We start from the raw sequence: 13,542 nt of genomic DNA, 5'->3' as shown, positions 1-13,542 counted from the left end.
CCTCCCTCCTCCGCTACCATATCCCAGTTACCAGTAATGTCTCCTCCTCCTCCTCTACCATAAACCAGTTACCAGTAATGTCTCCTCCCTCCTCCGCTACCATATCCCAGTTACCAGTAATGTCTCCTCCTCCTCCTCTACCATAACCAAGTTACCAGTAATGTCTCCTCCCTCCTCCTCTACCATAACCCAGTTACCAGTAATGTCTCCTCCCTCCTCTACCATAACCCAGTTACCAGTAATGTCTCCTCCCTCCTCCGCTACCATATCCCAGTTACCAGTAATGTCTCCTCCTCCTCCTCTACCATAACCCAGTTACCAGTAATGTCTCCTCCTCCTCCTCTACCATATCCCAGTTACCAGTAATGTCTCCTCCCTTCTCCTCTACCATAAACCAGTTACCAGTAATGTCTCCTCCCTCCTCTACCATAACCCAGTTACCAGTAATGTCTCCTCCCTCCTCCTCTACCATAAACCAGTTACCAGTAATGTCTCCTACCTCCTGCTCTACCATATCCCAGTTACCAGTAATGTCTCCTCCTCCTCCTCTACCATAACCCATTTACCAGTAATGTCTCCTCCCTCCTCCTCTACCATATCCCAGTTACCAGTAATGTCTCCTCCCTCCTCCTCTACCATATCCCAGTTACCAGTAATGTCTCCTCCCTCCTCCTCTACCATATCCCAGTTACCAGTAATGTCTCCGCCCTTCTCCTCCTCTACCATTACCCATTTACCAGTAATGTCTCCTCCCTCCTCCTCTACCATTACCCATTTACCAGTAATGTCTCCTCCCTCCTCCTCTACCATATCCCAGTTACCAGTAATGTCTCCTCCCTCCTCCTCTACCATAACCCAGTTACCAGTAATGTCTCCACCTCCTCCTCTACCATATCCCAGTTACCAGTAATGTCTCCTCCCTCCTCCTCTACAATAAACCAGTTACCAGTAATGTCTCCTCCTCCTCCTCTACCATAACCCAGTTACCAGTAATGTTTCCTCCCTCCTCTACCATAACCCAGTTACCAGTAATGCCTCCACACTCCACCAGAACTTCAGTATACAGTGAAATACTGGTGACGTGCCTCCTCTACTAACTGATCCCGCGCTCTGTATACCGAGCTAACCTCTCATTTATAAGCAATAACTTATCATGAGCCCTTATAGCCCCAAAAGACGTCTACTAACTTGGTTCTTCTTCTAATGAGCCTCCTAACATCCTAAATCCAACCAGTAACCTCTTCCATTCACTCTCCTCTTATCTAGAACCCAAGCTCTATTCTTTCTTTCCCATTATTTTAGCATGTTAGCAGTGACAGATCCGGGCTGCAGAACTTACCTGCTGGATGAGGCCGACCAGGAGCTGCATGATGAACAGCTGTGTATGGAGAAGAGAAAAGTGACACTGTGTAAGGCGGCCTGCAGAGCCATGTATCAAAGTCTGATAGGTACAGCGGGAGTCATGGGGATGGCGGGAGTCGGGGGGAGTCATGGGGTCGGTGCGGGGTGGGGTGGGGTGGCAAGAGGCATGGGGTCGGGGGGATGGCGAGAGTTGGGAGGCATGGGGTCGGGGTGATGGCGAGAGTCGGGAGGCCTGGGGTCGGGGGGATGGCGGGAGGCATGGGGTCGGCGGGAGTGATGGACTGCGAGTTGGGCGTTGTACAGATTCACCACTCATGTTCTTCTCACCATCTCCAGAAGTCGTCTGAGAAGGAACCTCTTACGAATCCGAGGTGAGCGTGGGAAGTTGAGCTCGTAGCAGAGCGTGGGAGCCAACACGAAATAATACATGTCTGAGGGACACAGATACCAGAGGAGATCAGGGTACACTGGGGCAACTGTGGGGAGAGGGTAACAGGATACGTTCCACTTACCTCTGTATGTCAGGTTCCCCGGATAAGACACCTCCTTCTTCCCCACATCTCCATTGGCTTTCCTTATTAGTGGAGCTAAGACATAACGAGCAGAACGCAGAGAGATCATATACTGAAAGGCTAATGTACACACACCCGACACCTGCTTCTCCACACCCAACACGGGCGACACCTGCTTCCCCACACCCGACACGGGCGACACCTGATTCCCCACACCCGACATGGGCGACACCTGATTCCCCACACCCAACACCTGCTTCCCCACACCAGACACGGGCGACACCTGCTTCCCTACACCCGACACCTGCTTCCCCACACCCGACATGGGCGACACCTGCTTCCCCACACCCGACACGGGCGACACCTGCTTCCCCACACCCGACACGGGTGACACCTGCTTCCCCACACCCGACACGGGCTACACCTGCTTCCCCACACCCGACATGGGCGACACCTGCTTCCCCACCCCCGACACGGGCGACACCTGCTTCCCCACACCCAACACCTGCTTCCCCACACCCGACATGGCCGACACCTGCTTCCCCACACCCGACATGGGCGACACCTGCTTCCCCACACCCGACACAGGCGACACCTGCTTCCCCACACCCGACACGGGTGACACCTGCTTCCCCACACCCGACACGGGTGACACCTGCTTCCCCACACCCGACACGGGCGTCACCTGCTTCCCCACACCAGACACGGGCGACACCTGCTTCCCCACACCCGACACGGGCGACACCTGCTTCCCCACACCCGACACGGGCGACACCTGATTCCCCACACCCGACACGGGCGACACCTGATTCCCCACACCCGACACCTGCTTCCCCACACCAGACACGGGCGACACCTGCTTCCCTACACCCGACACCTGCTTCCCCACACCCGACATGGGCGACACCTGCTTCCCCACACCCGACACGGGCGACACCTGCTTCCCCACACCCGACACCTGCTTCCCCACACCCGACACGGGTGACACCTGCTTCCCCACACCCGACACGGGCGACACCTGCTTCCCCACACCCGACACGGGCTACACCTGCTTCCCCACACCCGACACGGGCGACACCTGCTTCCCCACCCCCGACACGGGCGACACCTGCTTCCCCACACCCGACACCTGCTTCCCCACACCCGACACGGGCGACACCTGCTTCCCCACACCCGACACCTGCTTCCCCACACCCGACATGGGCGACACCTGCTTCCCCACACCCGACACAGGCGACACCTGCTTCCCCACACCCGACACGGGCGACACCTGCTTCCCCACACCCGACACGGGTGACACCTGCTTCCCCACACCCGACACGGGTGACACCTGCTTCCCCACACCCGACACGGGTGACACCTGCTTCCACACACCCGACACGGGTGACACCTGCTTCCCCACACCCGACACGGGCGACACCTGCTTCCCCACCCCCGACACGGGCGACACCTGCTTCCCCACACCCGACACCTGCTTCCCCACACCCGACACGGGCGACACCTGCTTCCCCACACCCGACACCTGCTTCCCCACACCCGACATGGGCGACACCTGCTTCCCCACACCCGACACAGGCGACACCTGCTTCCCCACACCCGACACGGGTGACACCTGCTTCCCCACACCCGACACGGGTGACACCTGCTTCCCCACACCAGACACGGGCGTCACCTGCTTCCCCACACCAGACACGGGCGTCACCTGCTTCCCCACACCCGACACGGGCGTCACCTGCTTCCCCACACCCGACACGGGCGACACCTGCTTCCCCACACCCGACACGGGCGTCACCTGCTTCCCCACACCAGACACGGGCGTCACCTGCTTCCCCACACCCGACACGGGCGACACCTACTTCCCCACACCAGACACCTTCCACAGGTGAGAAATGGAATGACAACAGGTGACATGAGACAGAGCGGGGAGGACACGCGGGGGTCTGACTGGTAACCTGCACTCACCAGACTGACAGCGTCCCAGCGCCCTGGCCCGCACCAGCCGCCTCTCCCGGCACCAGCGGTTGACATCTTTATAGGAGTAGAGCTTGAGGAAGAGGATGGTGTAAACGCTGAGGGCACAGACCGCTCCCACTGCAAGAGGAGAACATGATTCAGATGGCATGGGGCCCCATAGTCACCCACTGGGTGCTACAGCGAGATTCAGGGGGTGAGGCTCATCGCCAGTGCTGCTCCCGTCCTGTGTCTCTCTCTCACACACACCCTCCACTTACCGGAATACCTACCCCTAAACCACTGTGCCCCATCTCCTCTCCACCCTACCTCCCCCTCACACACGCCACCCTACCTCCCCCTCACACATGCCACCCTACCTCCCCTGCACCTCACACACACGCCACCCTACCTCCCCTGCACCTCACACACACCCCACCCCGCCTCCCCCTCACACACGCCATCCTACCTCCCCTGCCCCTCACACAAGCCCCACCCCGCCTCCCCTGCCCCTCACACACGCCCCACCCCGCCTCCCCCTCACACACACGCCCCACCCCGCCTCCCCCTCACACACACGCCATCCCGCCTCCCCTGCCCCTCACACACACGCCACCCCGCCTCCCCTGCCCCTCACACACACACGCCACCCCGCCTCCCCTGCTCCTCACACACACGCCACCCCACCTCCCCTGCCCCTCACACACGGCACCCTACCTCCCCTGCCCCTCACACACGGCACCCTACCTCCCCTGCCCCTCACACACTCCACCCCACCTCCCCTGCCCCTCACACACTCCACCCCACCTCCCCCTCACACACACGCCACCCCACCTCCCCTGCCCCTCACACACGCCACCCCGCCTCCCCTGCCTCTCACACACACGCCACCCCACCTCCCCTGCCCCAAACACACACACCACCCCGCCTCCCCTGCTCCTCACACACACGCCACCCCACCTCCCCTGCCCCTCACACACGGCACCCTACCTCCCCTGCCCCTCACACACTCCACCCCACCTCCCCCTCACACACACGCCACCCCGCCTCCCCTGCCCCTCACACACGCCACCCCGCCTCCCCTGCCCCTCACACACACGCCACCCCACCTCCCCTGCCCCTCACACACACGCCACCCCGCCTCCCCTGCCCCTCACACACACGCCACCCCACCTCCCCCTCACACACACGCCACCCCGCCTCCCCTGCCCCTCACACACGCCACCCCGCCTCCCCTGCCCCTCACACACACGCCACCCCCGCCTCCCCTGCCCCTCACACACACGCCACCCCGCCTCCCCTGCCCCTCACACACACGCCACCCCGCCTCCCCTGCCCCTCACACACACGCCACCCCACCTCCCCTGCCCCTCACACACGGCACCCTACCTCCCCTGCCCCTCACACTAGAGATGTGCACTTGAAATTTTTCGGGTTTTGTGTTTTGGTTTTGGGTTCGGTTCCGCGGCCGTGTTTTGGGTTCGACCGCGTTTTGGCAAAACCTCACCGAATTTTTTTTGTCGGATTCGGGTGTGTTTTGGATTCGGGTGTTTTTTTTAAAAAACACTAAAAAACAGCTTAAATCATAGAATTTGGGGGTCATTTTGATCCCAAAGTATTATTAACCTCAAAAACCATAATTTCCACTCATTTTCAGTCTATTCTGAATACCTCACACCTCACAATATTATTTTTAGTCCTAAAATTTGCACCTAGGTCGCTGGATGACTAAGCTAAGCGACCCTAGTGGCCGACACAAACACCGTGCCCATCTAGGAGTGGCACTGCAGTGTCACGCAGGATGGCCCTTCCAAAAAAACCTCCCCAAACAGCACATGACGCAAAGAAAAAAAGAGGCGCAATGAGGTAGCTGTGTGAGTAAGATAAGCGACCCTAGTGGCCGACACAAACACCGTGCCCATCTAGGAGTGGCACTGCAGTGTCACGCAGGATGGCCCTTCCAAAAAACCCTCCCCAAACAGCACATGACGCAAAGAAAAAAAGAGGCGCAATGAGGTAGCTGTGTGAGTAAGATAAGCGACCCTAGTGGCCGACACAAACACCGTGCCCATCTAGGAGTGGCACTGCAGTGTCACGCAGGATGGCCCTTCCAAAAAACCCTCCCCAAACAGCACATGACGCAAAGAAAAAAAGAGGCGCAATGAGGTAGCTGTGTGAGTAAGATAAGCGACCCTAGTGGCCGACACAAACACCGGGCCCATCTAGGAGTGTCACTGCAGTGTCACGCAGGATGGCCCTTCCAAAAAACATTCCACAAACAGCACATGACGCAAAGAAAAATTAAAGAAAAAAAGAGGTGCAAGATGGAATTGTCCTTGGGCCCTCCCACCCACCCTTATGTTGTATAAACAGGACATGCACACTTTAACCAACCCATCATTTCAGTGACAGGGTCTGCCACACGACTGTGACTGAAATGACGGGTTGGTTTGGACCCCCACCAAAAAAGAAGCAATTAATCTCTCCTTGCACAAACTGGCTCTACAGAGGCAAGATGTCCACCTCATCATCATCCTCCGATATATCACCGTGTACATCCCCCTCCTCACAGATTATCAATTCGTCCCCACTGGAATCCACCATCTCAGCTCCCTGTGTACTTTGTGGAGGCAATTGCTGCTGGTCAATGTCTCCACGGAGGAATTGATTATAATTCATTTTAATGAACATCATCTTCTCCACATTTTCTGGATGTAACCTCGTACGCCGATTGCTGACAAGGTGAGCGGCGGCACTAAACACTCTTTCGGAGTACACACTTGTGGGAGGGCAACTTAGGTAGAATAAAGCCAGTTTGTGCAAGGGCCTCCAAATTGCCTCTTTTTCCTGCCAGTATAAGTACGGACTGTCTGACGTGCCTACTTGGATGCGGTCACTCATATAATCCTCCACCATTCTTTCAATGGTGAGAGAATCATATGCAGTGACAGTAGACGACATGTCCGTAATCGTTGTCAGGTCCTTCAGTCCGGACCAGATGTCAGCATCAGCAGTCGCTCCAGACTGCCCTGCATCACCGCCAGCGGGTGGGCTCGGAATTCTGAGCCTTTTCCTCGCACCCCCAGTTGCGGAAGAATGTGAAGGAGGAGATGTTGACAGGTCGCGTTCCGCTTGACTTGACAATTTTCTCACCAGCAGGTCTTTCAACCCCAGCAGACTTGTGTCTGCCGGAAAGAGAGATCCAAGGTAGGCTTTAAATCTAGGATCGAGCACGGTGGCCAAAATGTAGTGCTCTGATTTCAACAGATTGACCACCCGTGAATCCTTGTTAAGCGAATTAAGGGCTCCATCCACAAGTCCCACATGCCTAGCGGAATCGCTCCGTGTTAGCTCCTCCTTCAATGTCTCCAGCTTCTTCTGTAAAAGCCTGATGAGGGGAATGACCTGACTCAGGCTGGCAGTGTCTGAACTGACTTCACGTGTGGCAAGTTCAAAGGGCATCAGAACCTTGCACAACGTTGAAATCATTCTCCACTGCGCTTGAGACAGGTGCATTCCACCTCCTATATCGTGCTCAATTGTATAGGCTTGAATGGCCTTTTGCTGCTCCTCCAACCTCTGAAGCATATAGAGGGTTGAATTCCACCTCGTTACCACTTCTTGCTTCAGATGATGGCAGGGCAGGTTCAGTAGTTTTTGGTGGTGCTCCAGTCTTCTGTACGTGGTGCCTGTACGCCGAAAGTGTCCCGCAATTCTTCTGGCCACCGACAGCATCTCTTGCACGCCCCTGTCGTTTTTAAAAAAATTCTGCACCACCAAATTCAAGGTATGTGCAAAACATGGGACGTGCTGGAATTTGCCCATATTTAATGCACACACAATATTGCTGGCGTTGTCCGATGCCACAAATCCACAGGAGAGTCCAATTGGGGTAAGCCATTCCGCGATGATCTTCCTCAGTTGCCGTAAGAGGTTTTCAGCTGTGTGCGTATTCTGGAAAGCGGTGATACAAAGCGTAGCCTGCCTAGGAAAGAGTTGGCGTTTGCGAGATGCTGCTACTGGTGCCGCCGCTGCTGTTCTTGCGGCGGGAGTCCATACATCTACCCAGTGGGCTGTCACAGTCATATAGTCCTGACCCTGCCCTGCTCCACTTGTCCACATGTCCGTGGTTAAGTGGACATTGGGTACAACTGCATTTTTTAGGACACTGGTGAGTCTTTTTCTGACGTCCGTGTACATTCTCGGTATCGCCTGCCTAGAGAAGTGGAACCTAGATGGTATTTGGTAACGGGGGCACACTGCCTCAATAAATTGTCTAGTTCCCTGTGAACTAATGGCGGATACCGGACGCACGTCTAACACCAACATAGTTGTCAAGGCCTCAGTTATCCGCTTTGCAGCAGGATGACTGCTGTGATATTTCATCTTCCTCGCAAAGGACTGTTGGACAGTCAATTGCTTACTGGAAGTAGTACAAGTGGGCTTACGACTTCCCCTCTGGGATGACCATCGACTCCCAGCAGCAACAACAGCAGCGCCAGCAGCAGTAGGCGTTACACGCAAGGATGCATCGGAGGAATCCCAGGCAGGAGAGGACTCGTCAGAATTGCCAGTGACATGGCCTGCAGGACTATTGGCATTCCTGGGGAAGGAGGAAATTGACACTGAGGGAGTTGGTGGGGTGGTTTGCGTGAGCTTGGTTACAAGAGGAAGGGATTTACTGGTCAGTGGACTGCTTCCGCTGTCGCCCAAAGTTTTTGAACTTGTCACTGACTTATTATGAATGCGCTGCAGGTGACGTATAAGGGAGGATGTTCCGAGGTGGTTAACGTCCTTACCCCTACTTATTACAGCTTGACAAAGGCAACACACGGCTTGACACCTGTTGTCCGCTTTTCTGTTGAAATACCTCCACACTGAAGAGCTGATTTTTTTGGTATTTTCACCAGGCATGTCAACGGCCATATTCCTCCCACGGACAACAGGTGTCTCCCCAGGTGCCTGACTTAAACAAACCACCTCACCATCAGAATCCTCCTGGTCAATTTCCTCCCCAGCGCCAGCAACACCCATATCCTCCTCATCCTGGTGTACTTCAACACTGACATCTTCAATCTGACTATCAGGAACTGGACTGCGGGTGCTCCTTCCAGCACTTGCAGGGGGCGTGCAAATGGTGGAAGGCGCATGCTCTTCACGTCCAGTGTTGGGAAGGTCAGGCATCGCAACCGACACAATTGGACTCTCCTTGTGGATTTGGGATTTCGAAGAACGCACAGTTCTTTGCGGTGCTTTTGCCAGCTTGAGTCTTTTCAGTTTTCTAGCGAGAGGCTGAGTGCTTCCATCCTCATGTGAAGCTGAACCACTAGCCATGAACATAGGCCAGGGCCTCAGCCGTTCCTTGCCACTCCGTGTGGTAAATGGCATATTGGCAAGTTTACACTTCTCCTCCGACAATTTTATTTTAGGTTTTGGAGTCCTTTTTTTACTGATATTTGGTGTTTTGGATTTGACATGCTCTGTACTATGACATTGGGCATCGGCCTTGGCAGACGACGTTGCTGGCATTTCATCGTCTCGGCCATGACTAGTGGCAGCAGCTTCAGCACGAGGTGGAAGTGGATCTTGATCTTTCCCTAATTTTGGAACCTCAACATTTTTGTTCTCCATATTTTAATAGGCACAACTAAAAGGCACCTCAGGTAAACAATGGAGATGGATGGATACTAGTATACTTATGGATGGACTGCCGAGTGCCGACACAGAGGTAGCTACAGCCGTGGACTACCGTACTGTGTCTGCTGCTAATATAGACTGGATGATTGATAATGAGATGAAATCAATATATATATATGTATGTATATATAATATCACTAGTACTGCAGCCGGACAGGTAGATAATATATTTATTAGGTAATGATGACTGATGACGGACCTGCTGGACACTGTCAGCTCAGCAGCACCGCAGACTGCTACAGTAAGCTACTATACTATAGTAGTATGTACAAAGAAGAAAGAAAAAAAAAAAAACCACGGGTAGGTGGTATACAATTATGGATGGACTGCCGAGTGCCGACACAGAGGTAGCTACAGCCGTGGACTAACGTACTGTGTCTGCTGCTAATATAGACTGGATGATTGATAATGAGATGAAATCAATATATATATGTATGTATATATAATCTCACTAGTACTGCAGCTGGACAGGTAGATAATATATTTATTAGGTAACGATGACTGATGACGGACCTGCTGGACACTGTCAGCTCAGCAGCACCGCAGACTGCTACAGTAAGCTACTATACTCTATAGTAGTATGTACAAAGAAGAAAGAAAAAAAAAAAACCACGGGTAGGTGGTATACAATTATGGATGGACTGCCGAGTGCCGACACAGAGGTAGCTACAGCCGTGGACTAACGTACTGTGTCTGCTGCTAATATAGAGTCTAGACTGGATGATAAATTATTGATAATGAGATGAAATCAATATAATATCACTAGTACTGCAGCCGGACAGGTACTATATATATTTATTATGTAATGACTGATGACGGACCTGCTGGACACTGTCAGGTCAGCACAGCACCGCAGACTGCTACAGTAAGCTACTATAGTAGTATGTATAAAGAAGAATGAAAAAAAAAAAAAAACACGGGTAGGTGGTATACAATATTATATATATATATATATATATATATATATATATATATATATATATATATATATATTATATATATATATATATATATATATATTATATACAATTATATATATATATATATATATATATATATATATATATATATATATATTAAACTGGTGGTGATTGATTATTAAACTGGTGGTCACTTCAGGTCACGTTGCAACTTGCAAATAGTACTCCGAGGCCTAAGCAGACAATCACAAAATATATTATTATACTGGTGGTCAGTGTGGTCACAACAATGGCAGTGTGGCACTGACTCTGGCAGCAAAAGTGTGCACTGTACGTTATATGTACTCCTGAGTCCTGCTCTCAGACTCTAACTGCTCCCCACTGTCAGTGTCTCCCCCACAAGTCAGATAATACACTTACAGTCACACTATCTATTATCTAATCTAGTATAAAATATCACTTCAGCAAGTAGTATAGTAGTATACAGTATAGTAGTACTCCTCCTAATAATGCTCCCCAAAATACTGTGTCTCTCTCTTCTCTAAACGGAGAGGACGCCAGCCACGTCCTCTCCCTATGACTCTCAATGCACGTGTGAAAATGGCGGCGACGCGCGGCTCCTTATATAGAATCCGAGTCTCGCGATAGAATCCGAGCCTCGCGAGAATCCGACAGCGTGATGACGTTCGGGCGCGCTCGGGTTAGCCGAGCAAGGCGGGAAGATCCGAGCCTGCTCGGACCCGTGTAAAAAACCTGAAGTTCGGGCGGGTTCGGATTCAGAGGAACCGAACCCGCTCATCTCTACCTCACACACACGCCCCACCCTGCCTCCCCTGCCCCTCACACACGCCGCACCCCGCCTCCCTTGCCCCTCACACACGCCCCACCCCGCCTCCCCTGCCCCTCACACACGCCCCACCCCCGCCTACCCTGCCCCTCACACACGCCCCACCCCGCCTACCCTGCCCCTCACACACACCCCACCCCGCCTCCCCCTCACATACGCCCCACCCCGCCTCCCCTGCCCCTCACACACACGCCACCCCGCCTCTCCTGCCCCTCACACACACGCCACCCCCGCCTCCCCTGCCCCTCACACACACGCCGCCCCCCCCCCCCCTCACACACACACGCCACCCCCACCTCCCCCGCCCCTCACACACACGCCACCCCGCCTCCCCTGCCCCTCACACACACGCCACCCCACCCTCACACACACGCCACCCCCGCCTCCCCTGCCCCTCACACACGCCACCCCCGCCTCCCCTGCCCCTCACACACACGCCACCCCCGCCTCTCCTGCCCCTCACACACACGCCACCCCCGCCTCCCCTGCCCCTCACACACACGCCGCCCCCCCCCCCCCTCACACACACACGCCACCCCACCTCCCCCGCCCCTCACACACACGCCACCCCCGCCTCCCCTGCCCCTCACACACACGCCACCCCACCCTCACACACACGCCACCCCCGCCTCCCCTGCCCCTCACACACACGCCACCCCACCCTCACACACACGCCACCCCGCCTCCCCTGCCCCTCACACACGCCACCCCGCCTCCCCTGCCCCTCACACACACGCCACCCCCGCCTCCCCTGCCCCTCACACACACGCCACCCCCGCCTCCCCTGCCCCTCACACACACACCACCCCGCCTCCCCTGCTCCTCACACACACGCCACCCCACCTCCCCTGCCCCTCACACACGGCACCCTACCTCCCCTGCCCCTCACACACTCCACCCCACCTCCCCCTCACACACACGCCACCCCGCCTCCCCTGCCCCTCACACACGCCACCCCGCCTCCCCTGCCCCTCACACACACGCCACCCCACCTCCCCTGCCCCTCACACACACGCCACCCCGCCTCCCCTGCCCCTCACACACACGCCACCCCCACCTCCCCCTCACACACACGCCGCCCCACCTCCCCTGCCCCTCACACACGCCACCCCGCCTCCCCTGCCCCTCACACACACGCCACCCCCGCCTCCCCTGCCCCTCACACACACGCCACCCCGCCTCCCCTGCCCCTCACACACACGCCACCCCACCTCCCCTGCCCCTCACACACGCCACCCCCGCCTCCCCTGCCCCTCACACACACGCCACCCCACCTCCCCTGCCCCTCACACACGGCACCCTACCTCCCCTGCCCCTCACACACGCCACCCCGCCTCCCCTGCCCCTCACACGCCACCCCCGCCTCCCCTGCCCCTCACACACGCCACCCCCGCCTCCCCTGCCCCTCACACACACACGCCACCCTACCTCCCCTGCCCTTTATTAAATGTGAATGAGACAGGGAGCCTTTCCCTCCCACTGCAGGGTGACAGAAGGGAGCTATAAGATATGCCCCTCCCCCTGCAGGGTGACAGGCAGAAGGGGGCTTTAAGACATGCTCCTCCCCCTGCAGAGTGACACAGACAGAAGGGAGCTATAAGACATTCCCCTCCCACTGCAGGGTGACACAGACAGAAGGGAGCTATAAGACATGCCCCTCCCACTGCAGGGTGAAGAAGGGAGCTATAAGACATGCCCCGCCCCCTGCAGGGTGACAGACAGAAGGGAGCTATAAAACATGCCCCTCCCCCTGCAGGGTGACACAGACAGAAGGGAGCTATAAGACATGCCCCGCCCCCTGCAGGGTGACATTACCTGGAGTGGTGGACAGCACAGTGAATACCACCAGCACCGGGAAGCACAGGATACCAGTAAGGATGACTGTATACAGGAATACTCCCATACGCTCCGACAATCCTCCCTGTGTGACAGAGACAGTGCAGGTAATCACACCCCAGACTCACCCCAGACTCGCCCCTCCTCACTGCACCTGACTAGCTGCTGGGGCTGGGGGCAGCCGCGGGGCCACGCCGTACACACCGCCGCAGGGCTGTAGGTGACGGGTTTGGTACTGATGCAAACCTCCAGAATTACTAAGGGCGGCGTTTGCTGTACTGGAGATGGGATTTGACTAACATGCCTGCTGGTGTAAGTAAGGAGGGGACAAGTAATTAACAATACCACAATACTATCAGTGCCCCCACCCTCCTAACAATACCACAATACCATCAGTGCCCCCTCTCCCCTAACAATA

General features: G+C 55.6%; 1 protein-coding gene across 1 annotated transcript in view; it reads right to left on the bottom strand.

Moving 5' to 3' along the window:
• The window catches only part of DGAT1 (diacylglycerol O-acyltransferase 1), a 133,881-nt gene extending 120,651 nt beyond the window's left edge, over positions 1–13,230 (bottom strand). Inside the window, exons 1-5 of the mRNA XM_063921071.1 lie at positions 13,104–13,230; positions 3,837–3,965; positions 1,875–1,949; positions 1,690–1,793; positions 1,340–1,378 (exon numbers count right to left, since the gene is read on the bottom strand). Coding sequence (XP_063777141.1) covers positions 1,340–1,378; positions 1,690–1,793; positions 1,875–1,949; positions 3,837–3,965; positions 13,104–13,191 — 435 coding nt within the window. The 5' untranslated portion in view covers positions 13,192–13,230. The remainder of the gene's footprint in view (positions 1–1,339; positions 1,379–1,689; positions 1,794–1,874; positions 1,950–3,836; positions 3,966–13,103) is intronic.
• Between the last annotated feature and the right edge of the window lie 312 nt (positions 13,231–13,542).

The sequence above is a fragment of the Pseudophryne corroboree genome, chromosome 5 (genome assembly GCF_028390025.1).
Source record: "Pseudophryne corroboree isolate aPseCor3 chromosome 5, aPseCor3.hap2, whole genome shotgun sequence".
NCBI lineage: Eukaryota > Metazoa > Chordata > Amphibia > Anura > Myobatrachidae > Pseudophryne > Pseudophryne corroboree.
This window is presented reverse-complemented; position numbering and strand designations above follow the sequence as displayed.